Source organism: Trachymyrmex septentrionalis, unplaced genomic scaffold (assembly GCF_001594115.1).
Source record: "Trachymyrmex septentrionalis isolate Tsep2-gDNA-1 unplaced genomic scaffold, Tsep1.0 scaffold241, whole genome shotgun sequence".
NCBI classification, from domain to species: domain Eukaryota; kingdom Metazoa; phylum Arthropoda; class Insecta; order Hymenoptera; family Formicidae; genus Trachymyrmex; species Trachymyrmex septentrionalis.
Window position 1 is genome coordinate 162071 of NW_017305399.1, and position 22603 is coordinate 184673.

At 32.6% G+C, this 22603-nt stretch overlaps 1 protein-coding gene across 1 annotated transcript in view; it reads right to left on the reverse strand.

The window, feature by feature from the left end:
* LOC108748793 (DENN domain-containing protein 1A) overlaps positions 1-22603 on the reverse strand; it is an 80380-nt gene that overhangs the window by 23807 nt on the left and 33970 nt on the right. Inside the window, 2 exon segments of the mRNA XM_018487153.1 lie at positions 9504-9636; positions 22417-22600. Of these exon segments, the coding sequence (XP_018342655.1) occupies positions 9504-9636; positions 22417-22600 (317 nt within the window).

Here is a 22603-nt window from a genome sequence, read left to right on the forward strand (position 1 = left end):
CAAATAAGGAGGTCATCGCTGAAACTGAAACTTATTTTGAAGCGAAAGATAAATTTTTTTATAAACATGGTATTGAAATGTATCACCCTAAAAGGTGATTATGTTGATGAATAAAAAAAAATTTTGCAAAAAAAATGTTGTTTTCATTGTTAGTCTCGGGACTTATTGATCCATGTGTTAAGTAATATCTTTATAATCTGAAGCAATTAAATTGGTTTCTATCAATTCTTCAATATCATTCAAATTAGGATTAAAGAAAACAAATTTTTTACGAGTACATATACAATATTAGTGTTATTCGCAGGTTTCGTACATTTATTACTCACGAAATAATATTTAATATCATTTATATTCCTCCTCTCATAATATTTCTTATTATCAAGTAACCAGATTTCTTTCTAATCTATAAGATTCAGAATTATGAAGTTTTTTTAAATAAATAGACTGTGATCGTAGAAAATTATTAAAAATATTGAAAGGAAGAATATTAGTGATATTTAAATTTAAATAACATAAATCATATTGTAGAGATCTACGAAAATTAAAGGCATCTGAAAGTTCTAACTTCATAAGAAAGTCAATATGTTTTTTAATACTAATAAATTCGCTTTGAATTTGTGTTTCTGACTATAAAATTTTAAATTAAAAAAACCGTTATTATATAAATGTGTAGGACAAACACCACAGGATTTACAGTTACGCAAAAAAGAAATTCTTAAATTGACCATGACAAGTTCTGAATTTAATTTTGTCTAGGATTTTAATAAATAGAACATGTGCAACAAACCTTATGAAATTAGTTCAATCTTGATAGTCATGTAAATTTTTACTATTTTTTCTTATGTTAGCAATTTGTAATTTTTTAATTATTTACAACTCTTAGGATGGTCGCGTTTTTTAAAATAAAATATTTTTCTTTTTAATTAACTTAGTAATTAAATGACCAAGATTAACTCGGACATCACCACGCGTTTTCTCTTCTTTTTATGTTATTAGTTTACATGTATACGCTATCATTATGTAATTTTGTTAATCTTTTGTACTGAAGAGGACCTTGACCGTAGGTCGAAACGTATATGTTTAATATTCACTTTGAATAAATGATATTATATATTACACACTAATAACCAGTGTCGGCTCATATTGGCATTTTATTTATTATTTTTTAAAAATATTTAAAGCATACTCTTGGAAGAGCTTGGGAATCTCTGAGAGATTTGCCTATTCGATTTACATATGCCAATTCTTATAGGACTCCTGGACGTTTTCTTTTTACGAGAAGCAAGTCCATCTTGTGGCGAGGCCGTAGATGAAAATGGCAGATCTTGCTTGATTTCTGCTGCCAATCTGCTGTCAGGTTATGTCAGCAATTTCTGCTTGGTTTCTGTCCGTAATCTGCTGTCACATTATGCAGCAGACTCTGTTCGGTTTCTGTCACCAATTTACTGACATTGTCTGATAGTACAAATTTTATGTACAATTTGTTGCCTTTTCTGCAATCAGCAATTGGTAGCAGACTTTGCTCAAAATCTGACTCTTCAGATTTGGCTATCTGGATACCTAATAAAAAATATACTCTTAAAAAAGTAATTTACTCCAAAAATTCCATTTTTAAGCTCATTCATTTTCATACTGTTTATTTTTAAACAAATTTCACTTTCATTTTATTTGTATTTACTTTTATTGTCATGCTCCTTTAATTTATTCATTATAAAATCATTGGCTCTCTCCCTCTGCGTTCAGCAGAACATTTATTTTACAATTGTTGGAAGTTTTTTTCGCGCTGATTGAATTATATTTTTAGATCTAGAGGAATATTCTTATCTCAGCAGCATCACATTCATAAAACGGTTGCGTTTTGCTGAACGCACTCATTGTTATATATACAATTTCAGTTTTACACTTCATATTTGAATATGCACGCGCGTTTCAATGTATTTCCAATTTTGCCTTATTCGCGCTGTTGACCGTACTCTTATTACAGATACTCTACGCTCCAGCATCTCCTTAAAGGTGTCGTATAAGTGTAGTCACTATTAAAGATACTAAATTTTCAGCGATATAAAAAGGGCAAATTTTCAGCGATATAAAAAGGCCCGGAAGTAATTGAAGCTAACATTATCGACAACTAATATAAATTTGCTATTATTAAATATTTGGCTAATACATTTTTAAATTCACGATTTTTTATTACATAAATGCTCCATAAATAAATATGCATACTTGTAAAGCTATAATATCCTATATATTGTCGAAAAATTAATTTATTCTCTGCAGTTATCTCTGTTGATAATCAAACTTTGACGATACATTGAAATTACAATTTTAAAGAAAAATCAAGTATTATTGAGTTTTAAATACATACATATCGATAAACACGTCTACTAAACTATAATCATAAAATGAGTACAATAATATCAGTTTTTTATTCTTAATCACTTCAAAATTAACAAGAACGTGAACTCCCGTAAAGATGTAGTTTTTAATAGTATCTCATCAGTGGTTGTATTAACCGTAATTTCATATTTTTTAGTAGGTATAATAAGCATTGAACATTTTATCAAGCTGATTTTTTTTATACTTTGTATCAAAGGGTTTTTTCGGATCGCTGATTATAAATTTGAAGTATTTTAAATTATATTCATTAATTTATATTATATTATAGTTACAATATTATCATTATAATTATAACGATTTTTTAAGCTTTGAACTACCATATTGGATTCACTATTTTAAATGTTTAAATTTCGACTTTAAATTCGTAATCACCGACCGAAAAACTTTTTGATGCAGTCAAAAAAATTAGTCCAATAAAGCATACGGTGCTTATCTACCTATATAGCACAGAAGATTGAAGCAATATTGCTATAATGTTGCAATATTACAGATTGCAATGTAACATTGCAGAGGTATTACAGAAATATAAATTAACAATATGCCTGCAAAATGTCAGTAATATGCTTGTAATATTCTACAAACATTGCAAAACTGTAATTTTTTAATTGTGTTACAATAATAATAATATAAAAATATAAACTTTAAATACGAAGCGCCTTTAAAAACGATCCCCCCAAATTTTCATACTCGCCTTTACACGAGTAATTCATTACACATATCAGTTATTGCGAAGAATGTTGCTAAGGTCTCGGTAGTCTAAAGGCTTAGGACGCTCGCACGGAATGCAAGAGATCCGGGTTCGACTCCCGGCCGAGGAAATATTTTTCGCAATAAGTTTATTACAATTTTTAAGATTTGGGAAAATTTGGGGGGATTATCAGAATGATTGTGTGAATCCGGTAATTTATCGGCTCTCAATTTATTTCTGAAAAAAATTAAATTAATTTAATTTAATTTAAATGAATGTTAGTTCAACATCTTAACACTCGGAACTGTAAGGCGCTTCGTATTTAAAGTTTGAATATTTGAGTTCCATTTCCAATCATATTATAAAAATATAAGTTTTTACAATATTTATGTAGTACAATCTTTTAGTTTAACATCGTTTTTATGATATAATAATTAATATAATTCATTTTATATTTATTTTAAATATAAAATCAAAACATTATAAAAAACATAATATCGAATTTGGATACAATTATCGCATGGATACATTATCGGATAAGATCGGATTAAGTTGCGAAAAATGATTTATCGAAATATTAATTATGTGATCGATGATGTATTTATGCTTGATGTGAACGCAAGAATAAATCAGCGCCCGAACTTTATTGATAAATTTCATACTGTCATTTTTTAATCGATTTCAATTAACTCGGAATAGTTTTGAATTAAAAAGAATCACTGCGATTAATTTAATCCATGATCAACTTTACAAGCGACTGTATTTTATATTAATGTGGATAATATTTGTAGTTTGTTCGGAGCATACACATACATGCTTTATTCTTACGAATAAATTTATCCTTCAGAATAAATACCTGCAATTAAGTCCTGCATGACTAAATCAGCAAGTATAGGAGATAGTGGAGAGCCTATGGGTAAACCAAAGGTTCGGCTATAAAATTTGTCATTGAAAATAAAAAAAATGGAATTTACAATTAATTTTAGTGCTTTAAAAAATTCCGTTTTTTGAGATGTCAGTATTTTTTTCTATAAGGAATATCTATTAGATATTCCATCAAGAACTAGATCTATTGGGTAGTAAAAAGTGATATTACATCCAAAGATAAAAGAGAAGCTTCAGCAGAAATTGTCAAATTTGAGATTTTTTTTAGTCAAAAAATAGCTGTTAACTGTTGAGCTATTTGCTGGAGGTAAACTCTTATTAATAATCTTATGTAGGAAAGATGCTAAATTATGGAGTGGACTTCCAATCGATGAAACTATAACCCTCAACGGATATCCAATTTTGTGGATCTTAGGTAAACCATAAGCTAGTGGTAAAATTCGTATAGTACAATTTAAATTGTTTTTGTTGTCCAGTCTATATCGTTTATACTTGGTTATTTATAATTTATATTTTTACTTATTGTCTTTGTAAGTACATGGTCTGTTGTCCACTGTTTCTCTCAATTTTCATTTTACGTCTGTCCACCAAACAGTTATGTCGTATCTTTAAATTTTGTTTCATATAAGTTAACTAAAGTTGGATTTTTACTGTTATGTATATTAACTTTGTAATTTATTCACATTTGCATTATACAGTAAATGGAGCAGTTTAATGGAACATGTGCAACAAACCTTATAAAATTAGTTCAATCTTGACAGTCATGTAAGTTTTTTTTTTACCATTTTTTGCGTATAATCTCATGTTAGCATTTTTTAAATTATATTTAACCTTTTGGTCGGTCGTTTTAAAACAAAAAATCTTTTTCTTTTGAGTTAACTTAGTTTAATTTAATGACCGCGATTAATTCGGACATCACCATCACGGCTTTTCTCGCATTTTATATGTTATTAGTTTATATTCGTATGCGCTATCATTATGTAATTTTGTTAATATATTTTTTTTTGTACTGAAGAGGGCCTTGACCGTAAGTCGGAACGTTCAATATTTACTTTGAATAAATGGTATAAAAATATATATGCTGTAAAATATATATGCTGTAAAAAGTGTTCAATTGGACAATTAAATGATCGGAATTATCAGTACAAAATTATTTTTGTGAATTTAATTGCAGATGCAAATATGACATATGTAAACAAATAATTAATAAATAATTTGCCAAATATTAGCGTAACTGTTAAAAACACTAACTTTCGCAAATATAAAAGCAAATTAATGTTACATGAAAAATATATTTTGCAACTATATTCAATAGTTACACTAACATTTGTCAATTTATTATTTACATATTTGCATCTGTAATTAAATTCATAAAAACAAGTTTGTACTGCTAATTTTACACTTAACAGTCTAATTGGACACTTTTTACAGCATGTTAAATAAAGAAACATAGCTAATGTGACTTAAATTTGTTAATCAGACGTGCACTCTATATTGAAACGTGATTTTTTAGTAATAAACTGAAAAAATAAAAATTCAAGAAACAAAAAATTAAAAATTTCATGATTACACTTACTTTGCAAAACATTTGGTTAAGCTATTTGTTTATATTTCGTCGATCTACTCCAAATAAAAAAAAAAATCAGGTTTCCACGTCAATTTATTGCTGAGAAAATGTAAATTTAGCAAATTTTAACGCTCGAAATCAAATACGAATCGCCGAGCGGACCAATCTTCCCTACTCCCTGCGCGCCGGCTTCTCTCAATCCGCCCGACGTATTGCCTCAATCGCGTTCTTCAACTTTCTAATGGTTTTAAACAAACTTTTTCGGCAGCAAAACATTCGAGAATATTTCAACAGCAAATTCAATTCTTCCTTGACAAATTGGTGCCAGACGAAATTCTTAATCTTAAAAACTAGACACACAGTGATTTTTTGAAAAAAATTGTTATCTCGGCTCCTAATAATCGGAGGGTAATCTTTTTTTTTAAATTCGTAGAAAAATGTCAGATTTCGAATGCTTCATACGGCTATGATGCATATTAATATACTCTGTGATCAAAAAGTAAGGTGAATTTTTAATTTAAACTTCCCGCGCTAATCGATTCGAGCAAACTTTTTTATTTTTATGTTGGTACTACTGTGAGTGACATCTGTGGCAAATTTCATGTCAATGTCATCATTAGTCATATAGTTACGCTTGTGTTTTCTAAACGATTAAAAGTGATTTTGGCGATTTTTACAATGTCTGATTTTGCTGAGCAAAGAAGTGCCATTAAATTTTATTTGCGGAATGAAATTTCGGCTGCGGAAACGTTCAGAATGTTGCAGAGGGCCTTCGGAGAATCGACTATGTCGCAGAAAAATGTTTATAAGTGGTACAAAGACTTCAAAGAAGGCAGAGAATGTACTGATGACTTGGAACGCCTCGGACGACTATCAACGTCAATTGATGAGCAACACGTGAAGAAAATCAAGGAATTGGTGCTCGAAAATCGTCGATTGACAATTAGAGACCTTGTCGATATGGTTGGCATTTCATTTGGTTCAGTTCAAACAATTTTAAAGGATCACTTGGGCCTTAGAAAAGTAAAATCTCGTTTGGTGCCAAGAACACTCAATTTCTTCGTGAGTTTTTCGCCAAAAATTCCACTCATATCGTTCCGCAACCGCCTTATTCACCTGACTTAGCTCCGTGTGACTTTTGGCTATTTCCCAAACTCAAAAGACCGCTCCGGGGACACCGCTTTGAATCTATTGAAGAGATTCAACGTGAATCGCTGCGCGCTTTGAAGGCTATACCGGGAAACGACTTTTTGGCATGCTTCGAGGCATGGAAAAAACGTTGGCATAAGTGCATTGTATCGGAGGGGGATTACTTTGAAGGGGATCAAATTGATTTGGATGAATAAATAAAGATTTTTTATTTTATAACAAAATTCACCTTACTTTTTGATCACAGTAGTATATGCATATTATAATAGTTTAACTGTAAAAAATCGTTCTGTTATTAAATGTACGTGTAATTCTTGAAAAAGAAAAATTACCCTTGTAAATTGCTATGCGACTGCTCAAAGATGAAGAAATTAAGTTTTTATGCAGTGAATAAATAGCTTGTTGCAAAAACTAATGAACATTTCAGGCTTGTTCAGGGCTAGATTTGTTCGTCATTGCGAGGGCTATATTTTACAATAATTTCAAAGCTTTGCGTTTAAATCTCAATAAACAGAGAGTGTAAAAAAAGGCCTTTTTCATCAAAAAGTGGTTTTTATTTTTTTTCTACTGAACTAATAAATCGATTTTAATGTTCCATCTCATTTTATAGTTATTTCGAACCTACATTTTTTTATACCGATTTTTTTTTCATACAATCAATATCTTTCGTTTTATAAGCGGAAAATGTGCTTTTTGCAACTATTCGATTTTTTTGCATATTTTCTTCTCAAGTCTCGAGTCTCAAATACACATATTTCTTTTCTGATAGTCTTTCGAGACTTTCGTGAAAAGAAATGCTGGTTTATATAATTTTTTTCCGGTAAAATTTTACTTCTACTGAACTATTCTTGTTACTCGAGTTTATAAAAGAGAGGTATAACGTGCATGAAAAATCATAAACAATTAAATATTTCGTAAACTGTTGCGTTTTAATATGATTTATAGTATTCTGGATTAAGGGGAGGGCTACACTATTACTACAATTTATTAAAACTTCTGTGTTATTTAGGATGCCCCTCCGCCCCTTGATGTCTAGGACCGCTGAGCGGCCGAGATTGCCGAGAAAGCATTTTCGGTTGCTTGAAACAAGCGATTAGTGTGTGAAGGAACTCGCTGTCTCGTTCATTCTCGGTGCGCCGCAGGCGAGCACATGGACTTGTGCTTGTTTGTGTGTTACAGCGCCACACCACGATAAATGGCCGATAGGTGTGAAAAAGTGACATTTTGACGACGAAATTTATGTTGCGTGTCATTTATTATTTGCTTAATTGTGAATATGTGATTTGTTTCGTACTTATCAAAGTCATAATTATCGATGAAAACTAAATCTTATTTTGGAATTTTATATGTAAAAGCTATTTTACTCATTTCAACAGCTGTCGGACCGTGCGTTTCTGCTCGAATATAGGCTCACTTTACGTACCTTTTACGACCATTTACTGAGAGAGAAGAAAGGACAGTTTTCATCGATGTTTACAAGTGTTTTAAAGTGATCTCGTCATTTCGTTTCATCCAAATTGTCTTTATTTAAAAATGGCATGCAACATAAATTAACATGTCATTCCTCGCTTCTGACGTCACGATTCCAATATGGCCGTCGCGACTAGTCAGGAGCCTTAATTGCAAATTTTATATGCAGGTATATATATTTTATAAATTTTACATATGTAGACATATATTTTACACTTTTCGCAAATATATATTTTACACTTTATGCAGGTATGCCTATTTTGCACATATTCTTAACTAGTGAAATGGAAATAATAAGAAATGCATTCTATTTCATTTTCTTTACCATATCAAAGAATTTTTAAAATCCATATATTCCAAAAAATATGAGAGTTGATTATAAGGTTTAAAAAATCTTGTCGCACGGTGGTAACAAATGTTTCAATGAACACTATAATTTCTAATAGCTCCCGTACACTGGACGCGGAAACACTTGCCGCGCGGCAAAATGTAGCGTGATAACCAATCCAGCTTACAGCTCCTAACATGTTCATTGGTTACCGCATCGCCTTTTACCGCGCGGCAAAAGTTTCCGCGTCCAGTGTGCAGAAGTCATAAGTTAATAGAAATAATTAACAAACACATAATATGTAATTGACGTATGTTTCCACATGTGACAGCAGTTTATTACTCAAAAGCTAAAATGTTTTTTAATGTCTCTGTAATAATGCTGCAAGATTTGTAAAATCTTGCGCCGTAATATATATTATATGTATAGTACAATTCCTAATACCTACAATGTTGCAGCAATATTATAGCGCAATATGTAACATTTCTGCAATGTTACTGTAAGTTTAGTGTAACATTTCTGTGCTGTATGAATGGCAAAATCAACGGATATCCTCACGTTTCAAAGTTATTGAAGTAATCTGAAGATGTCAAAAAATGATCTTTTTTGCATTTTTAGGTTAGAATATCTCAAAATCCTGCCGTGATAGACAATTTTTGTGGTTAGATTCGGATTCAGGACAAAAAATTATGTCGGAAATCACTCCTACATCTTAATGTAGGAATGATTTCCAACATAATTTTTTGCGTTGAATCCGAATCTAGCCACAAAAATCAATCTTCGTAGATCTATGTAATTTATTAATGAAAAAATGGTCGTTGGATTAAATTTGCCTGCGTTGTTAAATATTCTTTGCTACAGTTAAGAAATGAAAGAATAAAAATATGTGTGAAATTAAAAAAATAAAGATACAACACTCAATTTATGCAACTTTTTGGTTTTTAATAATAATATTATTCAAATTTTTGTGTAAATCATATAGTAATGTATAAGTATTATAAAAGCTATGAAAAACTTACCGTCTTATCCACAAGTGGGATATTTGGAAATATCACATCTTGAAGTTCATGCATAAGATCTATATTTATACGCTCCAATGGAGAGTCGGACTCTTCAGGGGAACTAGGGCTTAAAGGTGAGTACTGTTTTCTACTGTAATAAAAATATATGTGATAAATATAATGCAGTTCAATTACACTAGTTTACAGTAAAAAAATTACTTCGAACCGGACTAAGTATTTCTTATAAATTTTTGAATACTGAAAACGATACTGTGAGTAAAAAAATTTCAACACCTCAGGTTTTCAAATAATAATTGAGATTCAAATGTCCAAAAATGATATTTTTAACGATAATTGATATTTTTTTTATCAAAGCCACTTTGTAAACTGAAACCCACATTTTTCATTGCCTACTTTTGTAGCTTATCTTGAGAGCTCTTCAAAATACTATTCAAAGCACTATATATAAAATACCTTTTCATTAAATATTTTTTGAATTAGAAGGTTTGGAAGTTACCGTACCGCCAGCATTAGAACATTATCTAAGATGTCCAACAGATGATTAACACCTTTTAAATGTTGTTCAAGATCATGACTTTTATAACATTTAATAAAATCAAGGTCGTTATTCTTGGTATTTTTATTTTTACTTTTTAGTGTAAAAATAACCCTTCAAGTAACAATGGCGCCACAAGGTTATGTAGGGATGTTAGGTAGCACTAAGTTGCACCTTTTACAAAACTTACCAAGTACTCAATGCACTTTCAGTTCTGTTACACATCTAGATCCTATATAGTTTATATTCTTTTTTACGATCGCCACTTTTGTCGCGCCTTATATAATATATTCTTTCTCGGAAGAATATCGTTCTACAAGAATAAACACTTTGGATATTACACTAGTTCTTTCGTTATTACCGGACATTATACGGGTACATTCCTACAACCTGATGACCCCGACGTTATTGTTTTCAAGAAGTGCAAGGGCACATTCGTTTTCAGTGTGTGTGTGCTCTAAAGAACGGTGTGAGAAATAAATGGACAGTAAGCGTACGTTGAGATCCGGATATTTTTATGATCCAGCAAAGAACTACGCAAGGGCAATGAATGTAGTACATTCTCGAAAGGATACATCAATCGAGGCAGTCAACTCGGCGACAAAGGCGAAATTACGAGACAAGTAGAGATGAGGAGAGTTAGAAAACGACGAGGATATGCAAATGCACAATAAGAGGTCTAACTACCGTCATTTTGAAGAGAAAAAGTACGAGCAACAGTATGATCTAGGTACGATTTCCGAAAATCGTTTTTTGAAAATAGTAAACATGGAAAGATGAGTTAGAGTCGCGGAATCAGCATGCATCGAACGAACTAGTATTTCCCTCCCACGATACCAAACGCGACCGAGACATTCGCATACCGAAGCACGGAATATAAAGCAAAATTACGTAAATTTCAATCAGGAAGTAATGTACGGACATAGTTTGAGATCGCGGAGAGCAAATTCTTAGAACGAAATATTTCCAAACCGGAAAAATTTACTGCATTAATATCCAGCCTGGATGACGATATTTATGACAGCTTGAGCAATGTAATTGCCAGACTTCCTTCCGCGAACCGTCACTCAAAGCATCACTGATCGAACATTATTCTTTAACGCAAGGACAAGAATTACGGAGATTACTATCCGATTTATCAGTCAAAGGTAGTAAACTCTCCCGGCTACTTGCGGAAATACAGTCAGTCGCCCGTCAAGGAAGATTTGACGATGAAGATCTAAAACATTCTTTTTCGAGTATTTATCTAGCGATATGCAAATGACGCTATAAGTATAATAGTTCCTGACAATGTAGATGCGTTGCAATAGCGGACAAAATAATGGAACATCAATCATCGGATGACAGTTAAGAAATAGCGGCGATTCAAAAGTCAGAAGATGACATCGTCAAAAAGTTCGCGGAGATCACAAAGTAGTTAGATCAAATGCAAGTGCGTTTCGAACTTGCGTTTATGTCCGCGTTCGAACGTTCAAGAAGATCATCGAAGGATTCCTCGCGCAGCCAATCCCGTGGACCGAAAATTTGTTTTTACTACCGACGATTTAGAGAAAAGGCAAAGAAATGTGTCGAATTGCAATTGGACACAACTGCAGAAGAAACAAGTTCTACAAATGATGGAAAACTAATGCAGTCGTCGTTGGTTTCGGCGACAATAGACGGCATTCCTCCTGCTAACTTTTTATTACGAACAAAGTATCTGGACTTCGTTTCCTTGATTCGAGAACGGATATTTCGGTCATCCCACCATGCCCTTCGGATTCGATTAAAAGCGCGCAAGGGTATATTATACGCCGCGAACGAGGCGCATATCAAGACTCGGGAAACGAGTAATGTCTTTAGATCTCGGACTACGCCGACCAATCCGCTGCGTCTATCTCATCGCTCAAGTGCCGCATGCAATTTTGGGAACGATGTTCTATATCAATATAAACTCAAACCCAATCTCCGTTTAAAAAGGTTTGAAGACGTGGAGATAGGACTGAGTATCAAAGCGAGAATTAACGAAGACCCTTGTTTGGAGATAATCTAGATTCAACAAAGCTATTCCTATAGCTGACATTTTTGCTCCCAGAAATCACAAAGCTGTCTGTCGCCATCGCTAAACCTCACGATTCCGTTACATATCAGATAAAATCAAATAAAATTTGGACAGTCAGTTTACGAATAACCACAACGTCTATATCCAGATAAGCTGAAAGCAGCGAAAACATAATTTCAATTTATGCTAGAGCAAGGTTATTACCGACCATCGAGAAGTCAATGGGCCAGTCTTCTACATATGATCAAGAAGAAGAATGGCAACTGATGTCCATGCGGTAATTATCATCGTTTAAATGCACACCCGACAGATACCCGATCGCGCACGTTCAATATTTTTCATCGATTCTGCATGGAAAACTATTTTTTCTACAATTGACTTAACCAAAGTTTATCACTAGATACAGTCACAGATGCAGACATCCCTAAAACTGCCGTCACAATGCCCTTCGGCTTATTTGAATTTTTAGTGATGCCTTTTGGACTCAGGAATACAGCGCAAACTTTCCAGCGCCTTATCAATCAGATGCTGATAGGTCTCAATTTTGTTTTCATCTATATCGACGATATTCTCATTGTGTTCTTATCCGTGCAGGAGTACAGACAACATCTTAAGAAAGTCTTCGGCCGACTGAGGGATCATGAAGTATCCATTAATATCGATAAATGTAAATTCCAGGCGGAGTCGATAGAATTTTTTGGATTACAGATTTCCAGTAAAGAATCAACACCATTACCATTACTCACCAAAGTCAAAGCCATATTTAGCTGTAAAAGACCAGAGACGGTTCAAGAACTCCGCAGATTTTTAGAGACAGTCAATTTTTATCATCGGTGCATTCTGAACGCGGCATCTACACAAATACCACTAAAAGAGTATCTCAAAGACTCTAAGAAGAAAGATAAAAGGCCCATCAATTGGACAGCCGAGACTATAAAAGCTTTCGATAAAATAAAGCGGGACTTGGCAACATTATTAGCTGATTCAGCTCCAAATATCAAAATGCGGTTGATGACAGATGTGTCAGGAATAGTAATGGAGACTGTGCTGGAACAAACTACCGATCGCGTTAACTGAGAGCTCTTCTATTAAAAAAAATTCTCATCAGCGCAAGTGATCTACAGCACTTACAATAGAGAATTAACAGCAATTTACCAGGCCATACAATTTTTTAGACCATGGATCGAAGATTACATGGATATTGAAGTCAGAACAGATCACAAGTCACTGACGTATGCATTTTTGTAGAAATCTGACAAGGCTTTTTCCAAGCAACTCAACCGAATTAGCCAATTCACTACTATGATCACATACATTTAAGAATACAGTAGCTGACTCTCTTTCCAGGATAGATGCACTTAGACTTCCTTCACTCATCAATTTCAGAAGCACAGCTGGAGAGCGAGGAACTTACAGCAATTTACAGAACCAGATATCGTTTAAATTTCAGAAACTTACTTTTAGTCCCGAGCATCAAGAACTTTATTGCGACATTTTAACTCACGATATATACATCCCTTCGTCCCCAAATTATTTCGACGTAAAATATTCGACACTTTTCACAACCTCAACCATCCAAGCGGGAAAATCACTACAAAACTGATCAGATAACGCTATATATGACCATCTATGAGAAAAGACATCAGAGAGTGGACATCTAAGACCTGTCTGCAGTGTCAACATGCTAAAATAAGACGTCACGTTCATTTAAAACCAGAGATTTTTCAACACACTGATTCACGTTTCGATCATGTTTATATTGATATCATTAGACCAATGATTTCCCCCCCTGTGATGGATATGTTTATTGTCTCACCATGATAGACAGATTTTCGAGGTGGCCGCAGTTATACCCATTAAGAACCATCAGGTAGCAACGGTATCAAAAGCCTTTTTCATTCATTGAATTTCTCGTTTTGGATCACTCAAATTAATTACCACGGATCAAGGATCAGAATTCGAGAGTAAACTTTTTACAGCGCTAGTCAAATTAGTAGTCTAGAATTGATAGAACGCTGGCATCGTACTTTAAAAACAGCTATAAGTGTCACGCTAATCGGAATTAGACTGAGATACTTCTCATCGCATTCCTTGGCCTGAGGACGTGTTTCAAAGAGAACATCAAAACTTTACCGGCAGAATACTTACAACGGCACAACACTGAGAGTACCTGGAAAATTTTTCACACAGAAAGAAGTACTAAACGATTCTAATATCTTTCTTGAAGATTTTCAAGTACATGCGAGCACTCAAACCTCCAGCAGCATATTATGATCGTAACAAAACCTATTGTTTTAAAGATTTACGAGTGCAATAAGTTTTTAGAAAAACATAGTAAAATATTTTTTTTGATCGATTCATTTTTATCTCTCAACATAATCTCCTTTCAGCTCAATACACTTGATCCAACGATTCTCCAACTTTTTCAAGCCATCCGAATAATATAATATGATTTGTCCAACCCTTCAAAATAAGCCTCTATTTCGGCGATGAGCTGCTCTCTGGTAGTGAATTGTTTTTCTCCGAACCATTTCTTCAGGTTTGGAAATAGGAAATAGTTGCAGAGGGCTAAATCTGGCGAATATGCTGGATGGGGAAGCAATTCATAGCGGAATTCGTTGAATTTGGCCATCGGTACCGGGCACCCGTGCATTGATGGAAGAGCACTTTCTTCTTCGCCAAATGGGGACGTTTTTTCTTTAAAATGTTGTTGAAACGGTTCAATAAGGCTGCGTAGTAATCGCCATTGATAGTTTGTTTCGACAGAAGGTAATCGATATGAATTATACCGCGTATATCCCAAAAAACTGTGACCATTACCTTTTCGGCTGACTTCACAGTCTTCGCCTTCTTCGGAGCTGGTTCACTCGGTGAAGTCCATTGTTTTGACTGTTCCTTTGTCTCGGGTGTGAAGTAATGGATCCATGTTTCGTCCACAGTAATGAATCGACGTAGAAATTCATCTGAATATATCGTTGAAACATCTCCAAACATTGTTTTGAAATCGTCACTCGGTCGTGCTTATGATCCACAGTGAGCAAACGGCACCCATCTTGCCGATAGCTTTTTCGTACCCAATTGTTCGTGCAAAATTGAAATCACTGTGCCATGTAATATGCCTGTGGTCTCAACAAGCTTGCGCACTTTCACTCGTCGATCAGTCAAAACAATATCGTGAATTTTATCGATGATTTCTGACGTAGTAGCCTCAATTGGACATCCCGAACAAGGTACATCATATGTGGATGTACGATCACGTTTAAATTTATTCATCTAATTGTATACAGTCGCAAATGCTGATGCAGATGTGCTATGGACATTATCCAACTCGACTTTGATTTCTTTCGGCATTAAACCTTTCATATGTAGATGCTTGATCACTGTACGAAACTCGTTTTTTTTCCATTTTGCATACAAAAGTTGTTCGCTTTAATCGTCTACAGAAATGAAACCACGCGATGAATTCCGCTTAAAATTTGACAGTAGAAAGATTCAGCTGAAAGATACTACTTGTCAAAGAATAATGTGACATGACACTTCGAGTGCCCTCTGACAGATTTTCTAAGAACTTATTAACTTGTCCTCGTATATTCTTATATCCATATTTTTGTTCGACAGGAAAATACTCACAAAGAGACATTGAACAATCTATACTCAGACTCGTACCGCGTTGTCGGAAGAATTTATGACTGACTGTTATCGAAATTAACGGGCAAGTAACGGACGTGTCAGTTGATCAAACCTGCTCATCAAGCAGTAGAAAAAGTTCTCGTTACAGAAGGTATTCCTCATACTAATACAAATAGAAAATACGACACACAGAGAAATGAACTCGGAGTGCAAAAAGAAGCAGACGAAGATTAACAGTCTTAGATGCTAATAAAGTCCTCGGATTGACTTACGACATTTTAAGATTATAAGTATGTCAAACAAGGAAAGGTTCAGTACCAATTTCATGATGCGAAATAGGTCGGTATTCATAGTCGATTCTTGCATTTAAGACTTAAGTACGGTCTTAAGATGTCATAAGTTAATCCGAGGACTGTATTAGCATCATAAGACATTATTTAAGACATGAAATACGAAGCGCCTTACCGGTCCGAGTGTTAAGATGTTGAACTACTATATAATATACACTCATTTAAATTGAATTAATTTTCAGAAATAAATTGCGAGCCGATAAGATTATCGGATTCACACAATCAATCTGAAACAAATAATTTAAATATAATTTATTCAATTAATTTCAATTCCCCCAATTTAATTTAAGGTAAGGCGCTTCGTATTTCAAGTTTTAATATAAACGATCTCGTTTCCAATCATATTATTTAAGATAGTTTTAAAATAAAAACGGACTATAAATACTGTCCTATATTTGGCATTTCACAGTTGGTAGCCCACTCACACTGCAAGTCCATAGACGAAGAAGGCAGAGATTTAGAAAGAGACACTGTCCAACTGCACACATCATGTTATCCTTTCCACCATGTATGAAACGCAAGAATGTGCATTTTTGGACACAAATATGATTGGTTTCCAATATACTATCGCAATGTTATGCGCGATGTTTCATCTTATATATTTACATCATGGTAATACCAAGATTTTTGGCAACTTATTGCTCTACGATCTGCGTTCCTATATGTATGGTCTGTGTATCGATAGCAAAGAAATTGTATACCTATGAGAAATTGTATACCTACTACTTTATCATCATAAGCGGAAAATTCACTATCATAAAAACTCTACTTAAATTCCCTTGGCTAACATGACTAACCCCGCAAACACAATAGAGTAGTAAGTCTTAAGCCTTAAGGAATTAACCAATCACAGTCGAATATTTTTTTCATATTCGATTGTGATTGATCGATTTTTTAAGGCTTAAGGCTTACTACACCTATTGTATTTGCGGACTAAAGAGTAAGATATTGAAATAAAAAGGAATGCATTTTATAGAGAACAATACATTCATGACTTTTGAGCGGAACTTCAAGATGTTAACTTTCTTTACAAGAAATCAGTCAAATATCGTTAAAATCATTTTTAGATTCTCAATTATTCTGGAAACTTAACGTGCCGCAATTCTTTTGGTTTACAATAATGTTTTCAGCATTCACAAATGTATAAAAAAACTTCTAATCCCGCTCCGTTTACATCCGGCACGTTTACATCCGGATTAATATCTTGAAGAGGGCATATGTGGATACACAACGCAAGCGCAAGAATACACGAACATAATGTCCACTTATGCTTTCTTCAGGTTATTAACGTGCCGCAAATGGAAATGATATTCTTGCTCCTAGTCCGGTTTAAAATAATTTTTTATTGTAAACTCATGTTATCATTACGCAATACATGCTTGTACATGAAACCATCAATCGTACTTTTCATATTCAAATTTAAACAATTTGCGTCGAGCAGATATACTTCGAACGATACCAGTATACGCACAGCGTAAATAAAAAATTTAAATATTTTGTAACACTTTAACGATAAAATTGTATCAATAAGAAATATGATGTTACAAAAACTTTGCAAAATTTATGATAAACATTTTATTATAGGATGTGAATTATTAATAGTTTACCCTTTAGATAATATTGTATGCATCATATGAAAAATAAAAATGTGTACTAATTACTCTTAAATTAATTTATTTTTCCGATCTCCACCGTCCTACTTCGGCAATATTGAATTACTTGATAAAAAAACGTGTGCCACGTTCGTATCATTAAAAAGTCGTGTATTAAAACTGTACTTGGCTCATTAACAATTTTAATTGTTAATAATTTAGCAAAATTTAAAAATTTAATTTTGCTGAATTGGTAAAATAAAAATCCTAAAATAAAATTTGTGTGAAATAATATACTACGCGCGCGCACACAACAATTAAGGAATTACTTCAAAACTTACGAATTTTGCAGATTTTTAAAAAGCTATATCTCAACTTTCAGAGATAGTAGTACAAATTTTCTAAGCGTATTAAAGGAATCCTAAAGCCGACTAAATTATATAATTTTTGTATAACAAATACTTTTTTCTCTTTCACAGATTCGAAAATCCTTTTCCAGGATTAAACTATACGCATTAATACGTATTTGTGAGGTAGAGATTTATACCGAGAACAATCAAAAATTTCGAAATTAAAGTATTTTCTACAAGGAAATGGCACGAATTACGAAATACGAATTGGAATGTGCCCTGTACTATTCGAAAGGCAGGGTCGAGAATGTAAAAAATGTGAAAGGGTTTGGGTGAATGGGCCCTTATTTACGTATGAAGTTGAGCAATTGGCCTGCTGCATGGTAAGTACTGTGAATAAGTAGGGGTAAAGAAGCGCGGTTGCCGAGAGACCTAAGACGCGCGCGTATTACTTTTACATCTGACGAAGAGAATTCGAGACCAGTATCAATTTTTTTTAAATAAAAATTGATATAAAAACATTGGAAAATATTTATAAAATATTTTGTTTTACATTTATGTTTTTTTTCATCATTATTATTATTTTTTATAACGTTATTTTTTAATGTAATTTTTTATAATGTTAATGATGTTTCCCTGCATATCTACATAACTTGAAATGTAATTTATGTAAGACGAATTATTGTTTTAAATGTTCGTGGTGTGCGGTTCATTTAGTCAACGCTTTTACATTAATTTTCATCCACAACATTGTACGGCAATATCCGAATTTTATTATAATAATAATGATGAATAAAAAAATAAATATAAAACGAAATATTATTTTATAAAATGTTTATGATGTACGACTCATTTGTGTTTCCAATGTTTTTATATTAATTTTCATTAAAAAAAAATTTGATACTGCGTGATTTCGAACTCTCTTTGTCAGATGGACACATTCCAATTCGTATTTTGCAATTCGTGCCATCTCCTTGTTAGTATAACATGGCGTCTCGAGTAGGTCTCAGATAAAAGATTCAAATATGTTGAATATTCGATCTATTCGAATAGTTCGAAAGTTTAAAAAAATGAGCATCTAATTCGAATATTTCGGTACAGTTTGAACAGTTCGAGTTTAAACAGTGATCATTATGAAATGTCAATTCGTTATGTCTAAGGTTCGGACAGTAAACAAATGTATGCCTTGGAAACAAAAAAAAAAGTTTTTTACGAGACTTCAATATATATAAACATTACAAAAATGTCAAAAACAAAATGTCGCGTGTAGGAATATTTTATTAAATGTAATAATAATGAAGCGCAATGTAACATTTGTAAGGAAACGTTCAAAACGCATTCATTTATAATACAACTACATTAAATAGACACCTCGAAACAATCCACAATATAATTGTAAATGCGTTTAAATATGTAAATACGTAAATATGTATTGTAATTATAAATACGTATTGTAATTGTAATTATGTATTGTAATTGTAAATACGTTTTCGTTTAAATAGCAAGTCTTAATTCTAAATCTAATATAAATTTATTTTTATCGTCTAAGTTGTAATACATAAAAGTACATTCATGTACATGAATGTACATGTACAGTTCAGAAGATGAAACACATGTGTAATAATGTCATAATATATATAACTGAATGTAATTGAACGTGCATATTAAATTTACATAAAATTTCTGTATTTATTTATATTATCCTACAAATACCCAAATATCCCTTAGATATATTCAGGATGATCCTGAGGATTTGTGATATCTGAGTTCGAAATGTAATAATTTTGAACTTTCAGCTCTAAAGTGGGTTCAAATAATTCGAACATACATTCAGTCCGAACTATTTAATGTTCAAACTTGAGATTCGAACTGTTAAATCGTCTGATATTTCCGAGCACTAGTCTCGAGCTGTCGCAACATTTGCTTGATATGAAAGTTTTGATCCTTTTTTATAATACAAGTGTGATTAGCTATTTTTAATGTATTTTTTTGTTTGTTGAGTCCAAATCCATTGGCTAAATTGGAGGGTGCGCATATCCTAGTTAGACATATCCACTTACATCGGCCAGTGACTAGTATAAATAAATATTTGATGTGCTACCTTTAAATAATATTTATAATCTGTTCTTTTTAGCTACAAAAAAAAAGAACTAAACTGTGCAAGAAATGCAGCTAAAAAGAATTTACTCGGAGTCGCATCGAGTTAGCAAATCGAATTAAGATTAAGAAAGTTACTTTATAAGTTATGTTTTAGGTTATCTTATATGTGTTTATTATAGAAATTAAGTACAAATAGTAATACAAAATTGGAGCAAATGATAAAATATAATATAAAAAATAAAATACCGGAACTTATTGTTCACAATTTCTATAATAAAAAGTAACTCATAAGTAAATTGTAAAGTAACTTTCCAAACACACTGAATCGAATATGCTAAAATAATTTGTTTTGTAATTTATTGTGGTGTGTGTACCAATTTAGAGTTCATCAACAAAGAACAGATCTCAAATTTGACGTAAGAATCCCAATTGGACATATTGCTAAGTGAATAAAGCGAGATATGTTCTCATTGGTACACACGTTACGATTAGACACTAGCCATTCGCAGCACTTGAACAATGGGAAACCTGTAGGTATCGGCTGCTGTGAGTGGCTGTGTTCAATTGTAATGTGATTAATCGAAATTCTTCCGTTCTCATTGGTTGTATGTGCGAGTACACTGGAAAATTACTAGCCATCGGCCGATGCGAATAAATGTATCCAACTGGAATGTGCGCATTTAGGATCTTCTCAATTTGCCAACGGATTCGTGTATTCAGCAAGTAAGAATACATAAAAAAATGACTATTCATATCATATAAAAAAGTTCAAAGAAACTTGTTAAAAAGGCGCCGATTTCTGCTCAAAAAGGTGAGAGTATGTGGAATAGTGTTTTTTATATATTTTAATCTCCTGAATACGATAATGTAAATAAAAAATTCGGATCAATAGGGAACACCTTGAATATTGAGCATGAACATGATATATTTAAAGAAATTTTAATAAGTATTTTTGCTAACTTTTCAAGGTGTTTCCTAAATGCCACGAAATTTTTAATTTTATCATATTCAGAAGGTCAAAATCTACAAAATCACCATTTCTTTTGTTTATATTCTTTTGGGCAAAAGTCGGTCCATTTTTATTCTGTATAAACAAATGAACAAAGTAAACGGCGAGAAAGAGTCAACGCATAATTAACATTTAATTAAAGATAATAGTTATAGATACATAAAATAAAAACGAAGTAAAACGGCGTATATTAATATATAAAACAATTACAAGTTTCGGCTGCTGGATTGAGCCCTCCTCAGATGTAAAATAAATTGAAAATAATAAAAGTAATAAAAGACTACATAAAAATAAACAAAAATAAATAAATAGTTTGATGTCGCAACAGTTTTAACGCGCGGAAATCTGCAATACGGATGGATATCGACGTGTAGCATGTTATGTATGCGATAGGGCAGTCAAAACGATGTCAAGATTCATAGTGAAGTGATAGCTGAAACACCGGAAAAGGAAGGGAACTCGTAAGAAAAAAGCAAACTTAAAAAACTAGACACGCCGCAATAAAGATAGAAAGTGCTCACTCACCAACACGCCCGAACAAGCAAATGAGAACCACTGCAATATATAAGCGAAACAGATGTGAAAACGCATGGCGCTGATAGGATTGTAAGTGTCGAAGTCGAACATGTTAACGTCGCACGCGACACCGACTGCTCGCCGAAACGAAACGTCGTTTTGACTGCCCTATCGCATACATAACATGCTACATGTCGATATCCATCCGTATTGCAGATTTCCGCGCATTAAAACTGTTGCGACATCAAACTATTTATTTATTTTTGTTTATTTTTATGTAGTCTTTTATTACTTTTATTATTTTCAATTTATTTTACATCTGAGGAGGGCTCAATCCAGCAGCCGAAACTTGTAATTGTTTTATATATTAATATACGCCGTTTTACTTCGTTTTTATTTTATGTATCTATAACTACAATATTATCTTTAATTAAATGTGTTATGCGTTGACTCTTTCTCGCCAGATAAATTTTTATCAAAAAAGATGTAAATAAAAGAAATAGTATTTTTTGTAGATTTCGATATCCTTCTGAATATGATAAAATTATTAAAAAGTTCGTGGCATCTGGGTAACATCCTGAATACTATAATAAAACTATAATATTGTACATAATATTATATATTATTTCATACATAATATTTTAAAACTATAATACATACAGTATTATCAAGTATTTTTTATGTAATATTTATATAATATGAAAAATTATATTTTTTAAATATAACAATAAATTATAGTACTAAAACGAAGAGAAAATCAATAGATAATTATATATATTATATATACCTTATATCAGTGAAATTATTATTCTTCAAACGTAAATCTTTTCGGCAATTAATTGCCACTGATATACCATTTGGAGATTTTGGTGGGGACGTAAATCCAATAGGTCTTCTATCTATTGTAGGTGAGCTGGGAGCTGATCGTGGCTGATGAAACCTCATATTAGTTTCGCTTCTATTCAATCGTCCTG